Source organism: Solanum pennellii, chromosome 11 (genome assembly GCF_001406875.1).
Source record: "Solanum pennellii chromosome 11, SPENNV200".
Classification (NCBI taxonomy): domain Eukaryota; kingdom Viridiplantae; phylum Streptophyta; class Magnoliopsida; order Solanales; family Solanaceae; genus Solanum; species Solanum pennellii.
The window spans coordinates 64,229,827-64,251,743 of NC_028647.1; the positions used below are offsets into that span (position 1 = coordinate 64,229,827).

A 21,917-nucleotide genomic window follows, 5' to 3' on the forward strand; every position below is an offset into this window, starting at 1 on the left:
ACATCTAATTTGATCATATATATTTCAACATACATGTTGCTAGATGCATCAAAAATTAATAAGATATATAATATTATAAATTAAAATATATCTAAATAATTAAGTCATTAACGAGTGAAATTTATATATAAATCTCCTTACGGTGCCCATGAGCTAACTAATTTATGATTAAACATAATAAAGACCAAGTGAACATATCCTTAAGTTTGACTATGTTATTATCTGGACATAGAATTTGAAATAAAACGTTATATTGTGTTAAATTCGTGAATTCATAGTTAAATTTATGTTACTAAAGATATATTCAGTATATTATTATAAGTAGAAATTATGAAAAATAAACATACGTGTCTTTACCATTATTGTTATGAGGTAGAGATATTGCTTTTCAAAAAAATTTCGATTTAAAAAAGTTATGTTTTTTAAAATGTTACATTTATTGGTTATTTGTCAAAAGAAAGAACTCGCTATCAATCATAATCTCATCTAAATTTTATTTTTCAAAATATATGAGTACTAAAAGTAAATAGTATATGTGACTATATACGAATATAGGCATGTGGTCCTCCATTTTTTTTTTTCATTGGATTCATATCAATATTAAAATAAAGCAAGAAAAAAAATATATTTTGAGTATATCTAAAATTATATGTAACAATAGTAAATTAGTAATCCACTATAGAAGAAACATTGAACCACAAACAATTATTTCTCTCTTTTAAATATTTTTTCTTTTTCTGGATAATTCTTTGATTTCGACGTTTCAAATAATGTATATTTAAAATCATACAATCAAAAAATATTTTAGTATATTTTAAATTTTATGTTTTATCAAACTGAATAAAATTGAAATGAAAAAAAAATATAACTGTGCTGAAGTGATAAATATTCTTTGATTTTTAAGAAATCTCTAGAATTCAAGCGTGATGTATGTGAAATTGTTTTTATTAGAGAATAATTTATTTTCGATACTTATCAATATAAATTTAAATTTAACCGAGTATCAATAATAATAATGATAATAATTTACAGAAAAAGAAAAAAAAAGCCATGGACCATTAATTAATTAATTGGGGCTAGGAATTAGTAAAGCACAGATTCCCACTGCATTGTTTTCTCATCCGTCAGTATCAATCCTGTCGTTATTTTAAGAGCTATTGAAAGGGGAAGGTATTTTTTTTTAATTTTTCATCGTTGTTTGATATTTATATCGAAACTTGATCGTTTGAATTGAAAGTCATACGATTAATTTGAATTTATACTGTATAAACGCTCATAGTGAATAAAAAACGAGGCGAAGCTTCACACCCTTGTCTATAGACTCTAGGAATCGAAACATAAAGTGATGCACAAGTGGCTTTGTAGGTCGACCATCTCGAACTCCATAATAGATCTAATCCAGACTAAAGATTTTCGTCTCTAGTATTCTTAACGGATAAATGTGGCTTACCTTTTGAATATTGGTTAATAAAAAATAGAAATATCGAATTAATTAATAAACGAAGTGGAACACAACTCGTTCAAAATTTTCTCGATTCAAGATCAATTTGGTATGTTACATTTCATCTATCTTCGTAAAGCAAAAACTTTTCAATGTTATTTTTTATCGAATTTAACTTTATTTTTTAATCAATCGATAAAATTTGTTAAAGAGAAATATGATCTCTTCGAGTTATTTACATATTTAAACACTAAATAAAAAATCATTTCAGATTTTTTATGTGTAAAATAAAAGTATCTTAGAAAACACATAAAAATAAAAATATGTTTGTATACAAAACAAAAATCTCCATAATCTTGAATTCTTGATGGAAAGTTGCACTAGAAGAGTTTAACTTTTTTTTTTTCTAAATTCAATTTGAATAATACACTAGTAATTATAGAATTAATATAAATACACATACTTTTTATGCCATTAACATTTTAAAATAGAATTCATTGATTCGTTGCTTTATTCACAAATATATTATATATATGGAGAGAAAATTATGTTGAGAGCATCATTTCCAATTGAGCCTGATGATGTACAACTTAAATTTAGTCGGGACTTCAATAGGCTATAAACACCATATAAAAGTTGACGATGTACAATCTGAATTTATTCGGGACTTCAATAGACTATAAACACCGTGTAAAAAGTCAAAAAAGAAAAAGAAAAATTGCCATTACATTGACTATATAAAATAAAGTAAAAAAAATAAAAGCTATTACTCAAATTGCACACTTGCAGTAAAGAAAATGATACTTTCCTTGTATATACTGCTTTTCTCTTATTATATTATTATATTGTAATAAAAGAACCCCTTAATTTATTATTATTAATTCCTTTTTTTTTAAAAAAAAAAAGAGAGAAAAAGCACCCCAATATTTAAAATGAATTTGTTTTAAAGACTGTGAAGGCATATATTCCCTTTTTTTTTTATAGTAGGATCTCAAATAATTAATTAATTTGAATAAGTTTCTTGCTCTTATTATATCTCCACGTTTGATTTATCTTTTTTTTTTTTTTGCAAATAAATAATAATAAAAAGTTATTATTGTTATTGTTTATAAATAGGGGGAAGTAAAAACTAAAAAGGTTTCATACAAGTTGTTTAAACACGTTATTGAGAATCATATTCTAAAATTATATTTTTCTTTAAATGTATATGTTCACATTATTATTATTCAACTTAGGGCTGTTCAAAATCGAACAGAAATCGCAATAAAAAAGTTATTGGTTTATAGTATTGAATTATTGGTTTAGTGGTTTTGATAACGGTTTTAATTTTTTTTGTTATCGGGTTATTGGTTCTTAACGGTTTAAAGCTTTTTCTTAATGGGTTAACCGATAACCCGATAGTAAATTAAATAATTATATTTATACCATTTTGTATATAAAGTCTTCGACTAGGAGTTTAATTTCCTACTATTATTTTTTGTTGTCTCAAATACTTGATTATTCTACAATGTAAAAGTGTTTGTTTTTGAGCAAGACGTAACTTGTGAACTCAAGTGCATGGTTTATTTGGTTTGTCACCTTGTTTCTTAGTGATTTTCAATGTTTTTTCTTTTGTGTCAAATTTTAACGGTTAAACCGATAACCGATAACCGAACCGATAATGATCAAAAACCGATAAATCAATAACCGATAAGCCAATATCTTAATGGTTCTTTAACGGTTTAGCATCTCCACAAACCGATAACCAATAAGCCAACTCGATAAACTTCAAAACCGAACCGAACCGGCCGATGCACCGCCCTAATTCAACTCCTTTAATTTTAGAAATTTATAAAAAATTTTGGAAAACATTCCATTTTTAAAATTTGAAAACATTCTATTTTATTGTTTTCTGGCTCTGATTCTATGTGAAAAAATTCACAATATTTGACTTGAGCCATCATTTTTGTTATTTTCAAAACCACTAATATTGTACCAATTATATGCTGAAAATGACATAAATTAGCTTTTTGGCTTATAATGTTTGGTGAAAAGAACAATTTTGGACTGAAAATCAAGAGACAATTCAACAATTATGGTACGTGAAGAGAATCCCACCAATAACATGAATTAATTGGGGTTTGCCATAGAAAATGCGATACGATAGGAGAGTACGTTTCACCCCGTAAGATTATTAAATCGAAAAAGTGACAGAATCAATAATATTATTGAATTTCATAATTTTATAAAAAAGTTTTTTCGCTATGATTGTCAAATCGAGAAAGATTAAGAATCACATAATAATAATATTGTGCTTACTACTTTCCACTAAATTGTACTATACTTATTATTTTTAAAGGATTTTCTTCTTTCGCGTAGGACTCTTAGATCAAGATTAGAATCAGGTTTAGTAAGAATAATAATCTTGTTCATTATAATTTTACTATATCTATATTTACTTCTCAACAATTGTTTCTCTTCGCTTAAAATTCTAGATGTCTAGTTAAAAATGTGAAATAATCAAAGACATATTTTCATGTCACTTATTTTGGAGGTAATACCTTAGATGGTCACTCAACTATGCACTCTTCTCTCAGAAAGTCACTCAACTTTCAATTTTCACTCAAAAGTCACTTAACTATGATGCACTTCTTTCTCAGGANAAATTAAATAAAAATGAAAACTTTTAGACACCGCGCATAGCGCGGCTAAGTTTACTAGTTAAACTATAAACGTAAATTAATTACCAGTTAAAATCATTTTTGACATAGTAATAGAGAAATAACACCATTCATACTCGTGTTAAAACTTATATTGAATGTATATTAATGTCCCTATATATCCTTTTTAAATTGTTGTATAGTACTTGTTCTTTTGTCCAAACCTACTCAATTTAAGCTGTAGAGGTGAGTAAATTAAATTTAATTTGTTATCAATTTTCACTTTATACTATCAAGAAATACATGCTTGAGAAAGATTAAATGCACACCAAAAGCATCTAGATTAATTTTTCTGTAGTAGACTAGTAGCCCTAGATATCCCTATGATTGTAAAATATGTTTTTCAAATGTAAAATTTGAAATTAATAAAATAATATCATATAAATTAAAATGAACTGTCGATAGCGTTGAATTAAGTCTGGTAAGTGGTAACTTAGAGTGGTACATAGTGCAGTAAAGGTATTTTGTATAGAGTGGATCATATATATATATAGTTAATACCTTAGATGGTCACTCAACTCTATGCACTCTTCTCTTAGAAAGTCACTCAACTTTCAATTTTTACTCAAAAGTCACTTAACTATGCACTTCTTTCTCAGAAAGTCACTCAACTTTGAATTTTAACTCAAAAATCACTCAAGTATCCACTCTTTCCTCAGAAAGTCACTCAATCTATTAAATTATTTTTTTAATTAAAATTTGTTGATATTAATTATTTATATAACAAACCAAAATTTTTAAAAAATAAAAATACTATTTAAACCATTTAGTGATCCACCCACATAAGCCGACCCATTAAAAAAATATGATATGACCCATTTTATTTTGTCTTTAATCCTAATTCAAGTTTTAAAGAGAGGGAATAATTTAGGATTAAAGACACAATAAAATGGGTCATATCGTATTTTTTAATGGGTCGGGTTAGGTGGGTGGATCACTAAATGGTTTAATTTATTTTTAAAAATTTTTGGTTTGTTATATAAATAATTAATATCAACAAATTTTAATTAAAAAATAATTTAATAGATTGAGTGACTTTCTGAGGAAAGAGTGGATACTTGAGTGACTTTTGAGTTAAAATTCTAAGTTGAGTGACTTTCTGAGATAGAAGTGCACAATTGAGTGACTTTTGAGTGAAAATTGAAAATTAAATGACTTTCTGAGAGAAGAGTTCATAGTTAAGTGACCATCTGAGGTATTAACTTCTTATTTCGTGAAATCTTAACTATTCTTCAAAAAGTCGTTTTTGCTGCGTAAAATTTTTAACTTACAACTATAATTAGATCTAACAAGTACATTTTTATCTATTTCTCATCTCACGAAACTATTGAGAATTTTTTCCCCTCATAAAATTCTAATTTATCTCACGAAATTATACTATGTTAACCTTTAAATGATGTTTTAATTGTTGTATTTGTTTTCTAAAAGGAATAAGAAAATATTGTTACTCACAATAACTTTTAAATATTTTTGTTTGAATAATTATCATATTTGACTTTATACGATCAACAATTATATGACAATTCTTCAAATTAAAATGTAAAGGACACCTTTGAAGTTTATTATTTGAATAATTATCGTATTTGACTTCACTAAAAAGATTTTTAAATTAAAATATTAAAACTATCTTAAAAATTTTTAAAAATATTTTCAATTTCATTTAACTCGAAGCATCGCAACCCTCTAACAAAAATAAATTGAAAATTATCAAAAGATATATTGAGCCTAGGTAGTAATTGAAGATGGTAAAATATAAAATAAAAGGGTCAATAACTACTCTATTTATTTTTTTTATTTAAAAAAAAGTACAATTCAAAGTTTGAAGTCGTAAAAAAATGTTAAATTAATATTTCTAGAAGATTTGACAGTATTTTAAACTGCGTGCAAATTATGGACCCATGGTCTTAAATTCTTAATTTGTAGTGTAAATATAGAAATAACTTTAATATTACCCAAAAATAAAATAAAATTGTTAACCTTTTGTAAAGCAAAATTAGATAAATTCAACAAACAGTATTTAACGTCTATTTATCTTTTTCAGAATACATCAATAATTTTTTAAATTTATTAACTTAATTATATATATTTCATTTGAATATCATAGTAATAAATTATAATAAGTGTTTTAAAAATATTTTTGACTTAAATTTTGTAAAAGCTTTGTATGTGTACCCTTAAATTTATTACGTACATGTGTTCGCTATTTTATTTAATTATATAATTAATTTCAATAAATCGTAATATATTATGAATATTTCAATTAATGTTGATATAGATAACTAAAAGATGACATACTTAACATAATAAAATAGACTAATATTTGAAAAAAAAATAGCAAGTATTTTGGAAATGAGCAATTTTTACCTATAACAAATATAAAAATTAATTTTGTGTGTTATTACTATAGTTTGTATAATCGCATATGTACAAAAGAAACAATTATATAATTCGTTGGCTTCTCTTCAGATTTGTATAATTACGCTAGCAGGACATTTGTATAAATTGTTATCAGTCTTGCGTTTGTATAAATTGTTGGTATCCTCTCAATTGAATTTTATGTGTTTGTATATTTGTATAAAATTTAAATTTGTATACAATTGAATCGAGATAAAACATTTATATATCAAAGATTGTTCTCTCTCTCGCTTTATACAAACATAAATTATACATTGTATTTTGTGTAATTTGTATAAAGCGAGAAAGAGAGAAAAATAAAAAAAAATTGAACAGGAAAATATTTGTATTGTATGATTATAAATGTATAGAACGAAGATATATATATTTACATGTGTATATGTACTTTTCTCTCACTTTATACAAACAGAAACACAATTTATACATTTCTATTATTATAAAGCGAGAGAGGCAAGGGAAAAAATGACGAGCGAGAATTTAAGGGAGAGAAGCGATTGACAAAATTAATACCGTTATATATAATTTTCGATTGCTAAAATTAATGCAAATCAATAAATTATTGATGCCTTGTCGTTGTTCATATGTAAATTTATGTCTTGTTGCTCCATTTTATGTACACGTTTTTGACCCGACAAAATTAGGTATATATAATAAGATAAATAAATATCTTACCTACTTTAGTACCATGTTCTATGGTGTTTTTATTTTTTATGGCGATATATTATATTTTTGATGATTAAAAAAAAATGAAATGAAATGAAATTTATAGTTTATGTGTTTTTGAATTTGTTACTGAACTCATAACTTATTTGAATTTATTCATAGTTTGATAGAATTCGAATATATTAAGTGAAATGAAATTATATAGTTTAGTATGAATCATTAAAAAATGTAGTACAACGAATAGAGTTGCTTCTCTCGTAGCTAGAAGTCTCAAGGCTTGGATAATAATCCTTATAAGAAATGCTTCTCTCCAAGTAAATCCTACGTGATACAAATTTAAAATAATTGAATTTTAATATGAATATAAAAAACAATCAATTATGAAGATAATATTAAATTAAACATAGTCACAAATTAATAAAAATGTATAAAAAAATTATCGACTTTGTTATTCTATGAGTCTCTTTTTGCTGTGGTGGGATTTAATAAAATGATGTCTATGAGTAGTATATAAATACAAAAATCCCATTATATTAACGGGAAAAAGAAATTAATTAGTTATAAAGTCGTTATATTAAAACACCGTGAAGTGGAAATCATTGAAAAATAATTTAAAGTGTATCTATCCTTTTGGGTCTTTAATTTGCCACCATCATTTTTAGTGGGTGCTAATCTCTTTCTTAATCATGTCAATTAACGTGTGTCCTCTTTTAATTAATTATGCTCGAGTCAGTTTATATGTATTTTAATTATTAAATTAGTATGTTGCCTTTTCATTTATGTTACAATAATAACATATTCAATATAGTCTCATATATGAGGTCTAAGAAAAATGAGGTCATATTCGATATAGTCTTACATGCGAGGGCGTAGCTACATTGTAAGAAGGGGGTTCATCCGAATCATCTTCGTCGAAAAATTATATTATTTATACAGGGTTAAATAATTTTATATGAATATATAATAGTTGTCAAACTACATTCGATGATTTAATGTGTCTATTTCTGCAAATTTTGAAATTCCCTTATTGAAATTCTGGCTCCATCTCTGCTAACATGTGAGGTCTGAGAAAAATGAGGTCATATTCGGTATAGTCTTACATGTGAGGTGTGAGAAGAATGAGGTGTACGTAACTCTTACTTCCTACTTCTGTATAATAGAAAAATTATTTTTCGCTTAATTCATAACTCAAGCAACTATTTTTTAAACAAAAGAATATAATAATAAAAGACCAAAATGTATTTAGACTAAAATCCTAATCATAAGAAAACAAATATGGTATTTCTAACTAAAAAAATTTGTTCTATTACTTATAAGAGAAAAAAATATTACTCTCTATTACCTTAATCTCGATTTTTATGTTATTTATTTATGTCGAATATATTTTTAATGAGCTGAAAATACGTCATATCGTATCTAATAAATACAATACTCGTTATATATGCAGTGAAACGACTAGCTTTTCTACCTAACTACGGGTATTACATTTATTTAACTGACTACAATTAATCTTAACAAAGAAGCTAACAATAATTAAATTAGTTAACCTACTAATAATCCAATTAGTTAACATGTTATGTCACTTGCACTTTCAATTAATTAATACCAAAATGTTCCTTAATCCTTAAAAAGACTTAACAATTTAACATTTAGTAAATGTATAATTTCAAATTAGCAAATGATTAGTCATGATATTCAAGAAATAGTACAAGTGAATGTAAATAAAATAACAAATTATTTTTTAAAAATATCTTACCCCTTTTTTTAGAGATATAAAAGTGACAAACAAAATAAAATAAATTAAAATGTAAGAAAAAAATAATGACGAAATTAACTTATTTGTCTTGGGACTTGTGTCTTTGACCAATATATCTCTCTGTCTTCCGCTATCCTTAAACCGCCCAAAATCCACAGGCAAAATTAAATGGATTTTTTAATATTTTGTTTTTATTATTAAGTAATTAGAAAAAAAAAGTAAATAATGAGTAATTGTCATAATAATAAATTTAGTATAATTTTATACGTAATATTTGAAGAAAGTAAAATATGTAAAGACAAAGAATATTCAAACAGAACAATTAGTTTGAAAGGTGATTATCTACGTAGATGATTTGATATTAATTTTTTTAATTAAATATATTATATTTATATGCGATATAATTTAACGTGTTTTATTTAATTATTTTCTCTTCATGTTTATTTTTCAAGTCATTTTCTTGTTTTACTTTTACTTAATTTCCTTTTCAATGTCTTTTTTTGTTCTATTCTATATCATGTAAATTGACAATTATACCCCCCTAAAACCAGGACAAAAGTTGTTGCTCTGGCTCATATTCAGATCCACCTTTGTCTTTATTTCCATAATTAACAAAACAATTGCTTCTGATTCCTTCACACGTGTAAACACTATTTATCAGAACTCCGAACTTAAGCCTGTTGAAGTAGTCAATTTTTTTTTACGTCGTTTTAATTTACGTGACATAAATCAATTATTTTCAAATATATTTCTTCATTATTATTTCATAAGCACTGATTTGAATTAAAAATATATAAAAAATAACGATTTTATCTTCTTAAGATAAAAGATAGTATTATACTTTTCCTCTATGTAATACTTTTTTCTTTCTATTTTCTCTCGCATAAATAACATATTTTTATAATTGATATACTTCTATTTCAATTTGTCTGTTTTGCTTTCCTTGATATATTTAAATTATTTCCTCTGTCTATTTTTATTTATCATATTACGCCTTTTAAAATTAGATTGAATCTTATTAATTTAATATTTTAAACAAAAAATTTAGATATTAAAAAATTATATAAAAGTACTAAAAATTGCAATTTTTTTGAATATCAATATGATAAAAAAATATAACTTAAAATGTTGATCAAATTTTTTTAACTTGACTATAAAAATGAAAATCATGACAAATAATAATAAACGGAGAAAATAAAAAATTAAAAAAATATTCTTTTTTATTTTTTAAATTTCGTGTTAAGATAAATACATTCACATTAATAGATAAAAAAAAAAGGATTTTACTATAAATAGACAAAGAGGGTGGGTACCCAGAGCTTTCTGTTCCTTCTCACGTGTAAACACCAATTCATTTCGCTCCGGTATTTATAACCCGACCCGACCCGTAGGATTTTTTTTCTTTTTACTATAAATAGAGAAGAAAGGGGTAGTCGTGTATGCACTCGTGTTTTGATGCGTGGAAAAAAACCCAGCGAAGTTGTTATGGCGAGATCGCGTTGGAAATTTCTCTCTTCATCTTCATCAATCTCCGGTTTGTTATAACCCTAAACCACCGCCGCCGCCGCCGTACACCGTCGCCGCCGTTTTTGATATATACAGACGAAAACAACTCCGAATTCATCTTCCAGGTTCAATTTCATCAATTGAAGTAACCGGCATTATTATTATTATTATTAGAATTAGAATTAGAATCGTTTTGTTATAATGTATCTGATTTTGTTGTTGTTTTCTGTAATTGATGATAGATGATGTACGGATGACGATTTAGTATATGCATTGTTTTTTTGTTTTTTTTTTTGCTTGGAGATTGAGGTTTATTTCGGTGTTGTGATTGATAGGAAATGGCTACAGAGGTCACGAAGTTGTTGTATATAGTGGTAGTAGATGATGAGGAGGTGGAGGAGAAGAGAGATCAAGGGAAAGACTCTTTTAGATATACGCGTTCTGTTCTGCAGAGTGCTCTGCAACTAATGGGATGTAAACCTCGACATGCGTTTAAGGTGATTTTTGAAAATGTGCTGGCTTTATGATCCGATTTATGCTCTTTCGTTTCAATTTGTTTGCTCTGTTTTAAACTGAAGATGTGTAGAATGTATCAAAATGTTTTAAAACAGATTAAAGAGGAGTATATGACAAATAATTTGAAACTGATGAGTACTGTTTTTAGTTTTGTATTTGGAATTTTTTTCCTTCCTTACTGTTTAACTTGCTCATTCATAATTGTTAGTCTCGGTAATTGATTATGGTAAAAGCATTGTTGGGATGATAACAATTTATTCTTTGTTCTGTGAGCTGCCAATATCTAACTGATTAGTTATGAAAAGGAAGTCTAATTAAGTATATATCTGGTCTATCTATTGTTTTTTTTTAACAAGGTTGAAGTTTGAAAGTTTAGATTATTGGCTATATTGGTGAAGTCGAGTTTTTTCCCCTAAAATTGTGTTCTGCCTGCGAATGAAATTTTAATGCCTTTCTTGTTTTAAAGTTCATGTGTAATGTGTTACTTTTTTAATTATATGATTGAGAATTGGATCTGCCATAAATGCTGCCAAAAGACTCATTCTTGCCTATCCTTGAAAGCAAAATTTTAATGAGATTTGGGATTCCTTTTCAGTAGATACAAAAATTCTCTGTTCATATCCTCCAATAATGCTGTGAGGTTATTGTTGGATCATCTCAAGATTTGTGCTTTTTTTGGAGGATTAAACGTGTGTGCGGTGGCATTTTTGGAGGATCTGAGCAGCACAGAGTTTTTTCTATCCTTCTTAAAGGACATTAAGTCTCACTTGGGATTCTGTTTTAAAGGACTGGCAAGAATGGTTGTTTTCACCCTGCTGATGAGAGTTTGCTTTTATAAGATTCGACCAGTCCATTGTTTGATGTTCTTTAGAGGATTCTTTTGCATTGTGACTTCCAAATTCTTCTAGAACATATAAATTTAGGCTTTTTAATTACTATATCTTTTTTCGTATTTGCACGAACAGATAAGCAGAACAGTTTTTGACAAAATGAGAAGTGAATGTATGGGTGATAAGTTGGTTTCAGCAGATAGAGCACAACCGGGACAGGATAACTCTAAAGGACTTCATCATAGAGAGTCCAGTACCTTTATGAATGCATTCATGGATAAAAGGAACAATCAAAGTGAGAGCAGCATACCTTTTGAGTTGTACAAAAGGCGCACGACAGTTATTATCAAAAGAGGGACTTTCCTAGATGTTGTTTGTGATGCTTTAACCGAATACAAGTATATGGGCCCTAACCAAAGGGCTGACTTAATATTAGCTTGCAGGTGAGTTTCTGCTGTCTCTCCCTTGGTATTACGAGGTGTATTACGCTGTTCGTACCATCCAGACATACACACAAAATGAAAATAAACAAATAACACGCCTATTTATATAACGGGGGGGTTGGGGGGGTTGGGGATGGGAATTCTTGTTTTGTAGCACATCTTTCTCCCCTAACTTATACGCTGATGTTTTTATTAGTATGCAACCACTTAGAAAAGAAACCAATCTTTTCTGAGATATTGGTCATTCTTTAGAGTTTAGCCTAATCTAGAAAGAGTTTTTGCTGAAATCTCGAGGTTGCAAGAGAAGCAAAATAGATGTCACTTCTTAAGTTAGGGGAAGTTGCAAGCAAACTGGATTTTAATCGAGTTTATTAACGTCATTTGCCTTTATTTTCTGTTTCCTGTAGTTGTGGTTATGCATATTAGATGTCACTTCTTAAATTTGGGGAATAATGTCCCTATTCATTCGTCTGTCCATGGTGATTGATATAAAAAGCTGATGATGTGCTCATTTTGCTGATATTTTTCTTCAGTGTACCTTGTTCTGTATTTTTCACAGAGTTGTTGCTATGTTCAGGATCCGAGAAAGAAAAGAATCTGTAACTGTGCTATTGTGTGGAACTAGTGGCTGTGGCAAATCTACATTGTCTGCTTTGCTGGTATAAGTTCTGTCATAGCCTTGGCTGTTGTACTAACCTCTTTTTCATGTCCTAATCCCTCAGTCCCATTTAATTGACTCTGTTTGAATTATATTTTTAATCTGACGTATGTCCTATACCAAATGATGATGGAAGCAAATATTAATGTACTAATTTAAAAGTTAGTCTGATCTGTTAAAAGCAAAAGATGCAAAAAAGCTACATAGTTCATGGGGCTTGAAGTGACCAGCCAAAAGTGAAACTCCATGCAGCTTTTTAATTGAAGTGCTTATGGAAAAATAAAAAATTCCAAAAGAATTCCTTATATGAAGTGAAATGCATAATTTATGAAAACTAAACAATACCAAACATATATGTAATATTGTACTATGATAATCAAATTGCTAACAAAATAATTGATTTCAGTTTCTGAGATACAATCATGCTGATATTAATACATGGAGTTTGATAGATAAAATAGCATATTAAAAGTTCAAATTTGATTGTTAAAATAAGTAAAATATCTTTGATGGCATGATCTCAAAAAATTATGAATTGGGACATGAGGTGTGTATTATTGTGGATGTTAAATCTCCTGAAATGGAAGATTGCCGTGTAAATTGAGACATGAGGTGTATGATTTTCTTCTCCATTTATCTTCACAGGGAAGCAGGTTAGGTATAACGACTGTGGTGTCCACTGACTCCATCCGACATATGATGAGGAGTTTTGTAGATGAAAAGCAGAACCCTTTACTCTGGGCTTCAACCTACCATGCTGGGGAATATTTGGATCCAGTAGCTGTTTCTGAAGCGAAAGCGAAGAAAAGGGCGAAGAAATTAGCTGGAATTTCAACCCCACCAATACAAAAAGAAGGTGTAAAATCTCCACCTGTGCGGATTTCAAATGCTGTTGATTTGATTAGTTCCAGAGAAATGGCAGTTGAAGGATTTAAGGCACAGAGTGAGATGGTAATTGATAGTCTTGATAGGCTAATAACTGCATGGGAAGACCGGAAAGAATCCGTTGTTGTGGAGGGTGTTCATTTGAGCCTTAATTTTGTGGTAATACTTATAGTTTTAAATATTGCATATTTTGCCTTATACCTGGAGGGATCTTTCTTGTGGTGGTTAAGTTGGAGCTAATTTTGTCTTATACCTGCAGATGGGACTAATGAAAAAGCACCCGTCAGTCATACCTTTTATGGTTTACATTGCAAATGAGGAAAAACATTTAGAAAGGTTTGCAGTACGTGCGAAGTACATGACTCTTGATCCTGCTAAAAACAAGTATGTTAAGTATATTCGTAACATCCGGACAATACAAGAATACCTCTGTAACAGAGCTGACAAGCATTTGGTGCCAAAGATTAACAACACTAACGTAGATAAAAGCGTGGCAGCCATTCATGCTACTGTCTTCGGTTGCTTACGGAGGCGTGATGCAGGAGAGCAACTGTATGATCCAGTCACAAATACGGTTGTCCTCATTGATGAGGAATACAGAAACCAGTGTGCTGCCAATTGTGTGAGCTCTAAGGGAATGTTTCAACTGATTCAAAGAAAAGGTTCTTCTAGGCACTTGATGGCTCTTCTGAACAATGATGGATCAGTAGCAAAAGCTTGGCCAGTTTACACCTTGGGCAATGATGGAAAGCCTATTATGGATCACTCCATTGCGAGTGGAATAGGAACACCTATGTATGGACCACTTCAGATTAGCAAGGCTGAACCTATTAATCTACAATTTGGCCATTTTGGGATCAGTGCTTGGCCCAGTGATGTTGGTGGTACCAGTCATGCTAGTAGTGTAGATGAATCGAGAGGTGAGCTGACGGACAATGGCAGCAGGTACTATTCCTCTTGCTGCAGCTCACCAAGGTTGCCTGAAGCACATGCAAAAGAGGTATGCCTAGAAGTTCTGATGCCGTAAACTAGCGTATAATGCACACTTCTCTCTGTATTAGCCTTTGGTTTATAGAGCTTGGAGGTTGTATATATTTCTTTACTTATTTACTTGTGTTTTCCATTTAGTTCCATAAGTTCTTTGATGCATTCCCATTTCTCACGATAATTACAGCTCAAAGAGGAACAATCAGTGCATGGTAGTGATGATGAAGAGGTTGATGAACCACTTGAAAGAGACAGTGACGAGGATCTTAGTGATGATAGTTCCAAACGAGTTGATGAGGAGGTATGTTGAATGATTTATATACTTCATCGATTTTCAGCTAGCAACTGGGGATTTAACGCTTATCTTTCTTTTTTTTTGTTTAATAATCAACCTCTTTGCTGCTATGCACACAGGAAGGCTCAGTGGATGAGGAATCTACAAAATCAGATGAGGAGTATGATGATCTTGCCATGCTAGATATTCAAGAAGACGGTTATATGACCGATGTTAATGAAGAAATATACAATAAGTCGGAGTTGAGTACTAAGGTTGTACCAGTTTCCGGTGACCAGCTAACTGAAGGTTTTGAGACGTATAGGAAGAGCATCGACCAATCTTTCAGAAGTAAGAGTGCTGTAATTTTGGAGCCACCGCTGGGGAGCTACACTTCTTTTCTCAAAGAGAAGAACGAGAAGAGAGTCCCAACTTCTGGCAACATTCGAGTAAAGAAACGTTCTAACAGCATTCCAACCTTGGGGAAGCATGGGGCATTGATAAATGGTTCCCCCCTCCCGGAAGAAATGTCTAGGTAACAGCGTAGGTTTGTTGTATTGTTTCCTTTTGTGCTCTTGATGCATAGTTGAAGCATGGTTTCTTGCTTCCCTTGTAGCCTTCTTTCTTTTGTCCCTTTGTCTTTGTTTTTAGCTTTGATGAAACGACCGGAAAAGAGGTATCACCTGTGTGTGTATAGAAAGTGCATCTGCATAAGTTATGCCAGAGAATGCCCTTTTTATTATGTGTTGTTTACTTTGTCTAGTACGCTGAAAAACTTCTTTTCATTGAACAGGTTTAGGAAATATGTTAACTAGCTATCATTATGCATTTTACGTAGTTTTCCAAGCTTACTATTGTCAGATCTTCGATGGCATAACAATTCTCTCTGTCGTCGTTGTCAATTATTGAATTTACGTTCATTTTCATATGAAGTTCCATTACTCTCGTGTTAAACTTTTTTTACATCACATATATATCGGTTAGGTAATTATGTACTATACATATATATTTGTATATATGTCAAGCGAGATTGACAGATGAGGAGAGAGGCGAACGAGAGATGGCAGAGAGTGGGAGACAAGAGGCGAGTGGGTGTGAATTTTATATGTATTATCGGTTAGATGATTGTATATTATACATATGTATTTGTATATACTGAAGAATTATACATATACAAATGGCTAATTATACAAAACTCGAAGTAATTTTACGTAATTAAAGTATAATGTTAGTCGCGAATCGTAATTATAGCAAATTATAGCTATGATGATTAATTAAGTAGTATAAGTTTGCTTAACGGCATAAATTTTTCTTACTAATATAAAATTAGTACACTTATAAAATATAAATACGAACAATAACAATATATAAGAAAAAAAATACAAAACAAAGGTAGAATATTAAGTATACCTTGCTCAAAATGCACTCCTTCTAACTCGTAATCAAGAATAACTTAACAGATGAAATTTATATCGAAAAAAATCAACATTGAGACAAAAATAAATCTATGGAAGTAAGATAAGTAATATAATATAAAGAAAATAAATCTAAGAAGTAAGGTAAGTAATTCAATATAAAGAAGGTAAATCTAAAAAGTTAGCTAAGTAATAATATCAGCTCATATTATTTGTTTCCATAATATAATAAGGAAACAAATTAACTATACCATTTTCCACCAACTGTCCCTACACATTAAATAAAAATTATTGTATTTGCTCTCAAAATATTTTTTCAAATAGTTAAAAATCACACATACTTTATATATATATATATATATATATATANCAATAATAATGTGAAATAAGTGTCATCAAGATAATTCTTCAGTTCTAAAATGCTTGGACTTCCTCTAAATAACTTTTTATCTTCCACTATCTTTAATACATAATATAATGCACATTTGAATATCTTAAAACTGATCCCATTTATATCTAGTTTTGTATTTAGTTATTAGAATATATTTTTTATTTTGTACATAAAAAAAGAATTTTTAAATGAAGAACAAAATGGTAATTCAACTTTGAGGTTAGGAGCTTCGCACTTATAATAATACTAGTTCCAGACACGTGCGTTGCACGTGTTCCCCAAGCTAAATTGCATGAAGTTGTTGTAACGATGTGTTTGTATGACCTCTTTGATATTAAAGATGAAGAAACCATAAATATTGTGAAAGAAAAATAATTATATGTTAAATGGTGCGTACATTTTGATTTAGTAATTTGCTGATAGAATAAAAATAGATCAACAAAAAAAATAATTACAAATTAAAATAATTAATTAAGAAAAATATATAGAAAACTTTCACATATATAAGAAAATATTAGGCAAAATAGAAGGCATACCACTATATAAGAAAACTCACATTTATAAGAAAACTTTCAAATTTCCTTTTCAAGAAAATCAAAAAAGTCTTTCAAATTATGTACGTTTTTCTTGTAAAGACGGTTTAACTTAACAAAGAGAAAAGTAATTAATTAAATTGGACAATTTGAACTTAAACTTCATATTAGAATTAAAATGATTTAAATGAAAGAAAATGAAGGATAGGAATCAAAGTCTCAAACATCTTTACATATTTCACCAGTAGCTACAGACTTTTAGTAAATGAATATGGTCAATATATTAAATTAAGTGTATTTAATTATTAAGTAACCCTTTAATTTCTTCAAATTTTATAATTTCAAAGAGTGTTATACTCTATACAAATTTATAGGATAATTCTAGTAATCTAACCTTAACTTTGTTGCTTCACACTTTTAATAGAACTAATAATTCTATTTTACTATAAAGTTTGTAAAATAAAATAGTAAATCAAGAAAAAGTACTTTAAAAGCTATACAACTTATTTGGTTATCAAAGCAAGAACAATTATCAACCATGCAAAGACTTAAATCATAAAACTCAAAGTCTTATTGTGTACAATAATATTTTATTTGTAGTTATTTATTTATCAAATAGGAAAGAAAATAGAAATTTTTTANTAATGTAGGGGTAAAATGGTAATTCAACACATAAAAGAATATGAAGAACCAATTTTGAAACTGTTAAAATATTTATTGTATGGTAGTCAATATGATACTTAGCATTTATTTAAACATATATTTACATTTTTTTTACACAAATTATTAAAGAAGTATTTTCTTTATTTAAAGATAAAAATGTTTAATTAATTATATTAGATGAATTTAATTAAATATTTTATAACCTTTTCATTTAATGTAGGGGTAAAATGGTAATTCAACACATAAAAGAATATGAAGAACCAATTTTGAAACTGTTAAAATATTTATTGTATGGTAGTCAATATGATACTTAGCATTTATTTAAACATATATTTACATTTTTTTTACACAAATTATTAAAGAAGTATTTTCTTTATTTAAAGATAAAAATGTTTAATTAATTATATTAGATGAATTTAATTAAATATTTTATAACCTTTTCATTTAATGTAGGGGTAAAATGGTAATTCAACACATAAAAGAATATGAAGAACCAATTTTGAAACTGTTAAAATATTTATTGTATGGTAGTCAATATGATACTTAGCATTTATTTAAACATATATTTACATTTTTTTTACACAAATTATTAAAGAAGTATTTTCTTTATTTAAAGATAAAAATGTTTAATTAATTATATTAGATGAATTTAATTAAATATTTTATAGCATTATATTAGATGAATTTAATTAAATATTTTATAGCCTTTTCATTTAATGTAGGGGTAAAATGGTAATTCAACTTTTAAGTTTTGAGCTTCATGCTTATAATAATATATGATATGATATATATATATAACCTACTAATACTAAAGATCCTTATAGGCTTTAGGATATAAATTTTCTATAATTGATTTGCTTATAAAAATGGTTTGAATATATTGCTAATAATATGAAATTTAATGTTTATAATAAAGTAGTATTAGTAAGTTTGTATCATACATTAATATGTTTAGAACGTGAATTTATGAATGTCACAATCCAAAAAAATTTATATAATTTTTTCTGATTAACAAGAATATTCAATGACTATACATATTTTGAAAGTATAATTTTTGTATCCATTTACTTTAGGTGTAGAAGTAATTAATTTGGACGTTCCTCAAATTGTTAAATATACAAACATCTAAGAATTATAAAAAAAAAAAGTATTAACTACAAAGTTTAGAAAATTAAATAAATTAATTAATTATCAGGTGGTTAAACTTAAAAGTAAGATACAAAATTTGTTTTATTAATTTATAATGTTATCATATTAGTGTATGAGAGTGTTTTAAAGCTATTTGACAAGATTTTATTTCTTTTTTAAAGCTATTTGACAAGATTTTGAATATTTTATTGAAAAAATCCGAAATTCGAAGTTAAATAATCCAAGTTTTATTGGTTTGAAGGTTTGTAAATTCAAAAATCCGACATAAATAATTTAATTTAATATTAAAGAATCCGAACCAACCCGATCATGTACACCCCAAATTTAAATGAATAGTACATTACAACATAGCAAACAAAAGACATGTCTATTTTATTTCATATAAAAAAGCATAATCAATTATATATGATTTAAAATCATATATAAAAGTACATATATAACAAAATTTAAAAAAGTCTTAAAATTGAAATAAAACGGAACTTTTTTTATTTAGGAGCTAAGGCATCTCCAAAGGTACTGTAGGGAAATGGTACGTTACGCTCCTTTAGTTCGATAGCTAGCTGTTCCGCTTCCATATAGCCGATCTCAATTTGTTCGATGAAATTCTGATACTCAGAGGAATTCAAATTTTCATATGAATTTCCCGTGTCAAGCCTTTTTTTGCGTTTTTTCTCTTCTTCAGACTTTTCTTCAATCTCCATTAGAACCAACGCCCCCTCTCTAATAGCATTTCGACGATATACACTGAGGGAGTCAGTGTCATCAAGGTTTTGTGGAGGATTCACATCCATAAACTTATCCAGAACTGAATTGACACAAGGGTACCCAATCGAGTAAACACTAGTTTCGTCGTCAGGGGAAAAAACCACGGTAACACTTGGACTGTCACAAAGCATTGATAACTCACTTTCTTTCTTAAAAAGGCCATAACGCCTTTTAGAGAATGTGACACTCCTCTTCTTTTTGTTTTCTATCTTTTCAATGCGGATTCTTCTGCGACCAAGCCTTGCCATGATTAAACCTGATATAACAAAGTAAAAAAAACTCATTTTAGTTTAAATTAACAGATAGTACAATGAACATTATTCTATTAATAAATATATGCATTTGCAAAAGAATTAACAACAATATATAAGAAAAAAAATACAAAACAAACTTGATAGCTCAAAATGCACTTCTTCAATATAATAGTTGCTTTTGTAATTTGTAAGGAATAATAACTTTAACAGTTGAATTTATAGGGAAAAAAGTCAAGATTGATTTAAAACAAATCTAAGAAGTAAGGTAAGTAATATAATATAAAGAAAGTAAATCTAAGAAATAAGGTAAAGGTAAGTAATAATTTAATATAAAGAAAGTAAATCTAAGAAGTAAGGCAAGTAAAACTCTCTCTGTTTAAAAAAAAATATTTCGTTTGACTTAAAATGGAGTTTAAGAAAAGAGAGTAGACTTTTTAATCTTGTGGTTCTAAATTAAAGTTATATCAAATGTATCAAAAGACCCTTTAATCTTGTGGTCTTAAACATATCACGTGGAAAATTAAAATTAAACTGATAAAAAAAAAGGAATCATTCTTTTTGAAACAGATTAAAAAAAACATGAACATTCTTTTTTAAATAAAGGAGTAATATCATTTCATATTATTTGTTTCCATGATATAATAAAGAAACAAATTAACTATTCTATTTTCCATGTAAGGTAACAAATCTCAAAAGCTTATGTAATTACGTATAGTAAGCAAGCTTATAACACTTGATAAAAAGGAAAAATATATTGACAAAGCTAAATAAAAATAGTTTTAGTGTGTCTAAAAAATTCTATATGATATACCTAGTCTAATTTGCATTACTTTGATTTGGTTGCCTGTTTTAATTTGTTTATTGATTGTGAATCATGTATTATAAAATGAATAGTTATAGTGTGTCTAAATAACTATATATGATATACCTAGTCTAACTAACATAAATTGTTTTAATTATTTTCATCAAATAATAAGTTTATTTTAATGAAGGTGTTATCGATGGGATACATAATCTTTTCAAATATTGAATTATCCTAATTTATGCTTGTTTTTAGACAATAGTATATTTCTATGTAACTAACTTAAAATATGATACAATTAGTGAAAATACATGTAATATATTTATATATATATATATAATAAGATAATTTAATCTTTTATTTATATAAATACGCTTTTTATATTCGTTAATTAGAATTTAACCATGATAAAAATCTTTGGCCGCAAAACAATTTGCATTAAGAGAATAATGAACATAGTTTATATTCACAATGGTTACAATATTTAGGTACCCCTTGATCATATTCAAACTCTTGATCATATCCTTATAGCAAAATAATTACTATTATTTCGTAATTCAAACTCATACACATGATTATTCAGTCTCGATTTATTAGAGACATTAATTTCTATGCCAACTTTAGTCATGTTTGATCTAGTTCTTCCTTTAATAGCAACATCATGATCTTTGGAATTATTATTATTATTATTATTATTATTATTATTATTATTTATGTATAATGTGCCTCAATAATTGTATGGCTGGAAAAAGTAGTTCCTATATACCAATATATCAAATGCCTTTAGACATAAAGGATTTAAATATGTACTACAAAATCTCCTAAAATGACCTTATTGGTATTGTCATCTCTTCTTCAAATTCAATGGACCA

At 27.8% G+C, this 21,917-nt stretch overlaps 2 protein-coding genes across 4 annotated transcripts in view; one reads left to right on the forward strand and one right to left on the reverse strand.

Annotated features, from left to right (window-relative positions):
- The first annotated feature begins 10,413 nt into the window (after positions 1-10,413).
- On the forward strand, positions 10,414-15,919 carry LOC107004411 (P-loop NTPase domain-containing protein LPA1 homolog 2). The gene is made up of 8 exons (XM_015202612.2): positions 10,414-10,605; positions 10,816-10,977; positions 11,962-12,269; positions 12,847-12,928; positions 13,573-13,971; positions 14,072-14,812; positions 14,987-15,100; positions 15,214-15,919. The coding sequence occupies exons 1-8, from the start codon at positions 10,414-10,416 to the stop codon at positions 15,610-15,612; spliced, it is 2,397 nt and encodes a 798-aa protein (XP_015058098.2). The 3' UTR covers positions 15,613-15,919.
- A 3,747-nt stretch (positions 15,920-19,666) lies between these two features.
- LOC107004128 (agamous-like MADS-box protein AGL28) overlaps positions 19,667-21,917 on the reverse strand; it is a 7,532-nt gene continuing 5,281 nt past the window's right edge. For all 3 annotated transcript variants that reach the window (XM_015202364.2, XM_027912769.1, XM_015202365.2), the window contains one exon: positions 19,667-20,245. In XM_015202364.2, coding sequence (XP_015057850.1) covers positions 19,710-20,245 — 536 coding nt within the window. In that variant the 3' untranslated portion in view covers positions 19,667-19,709. The remainder of the gene's footprint in view (positions 20,246-21,917) is intronic.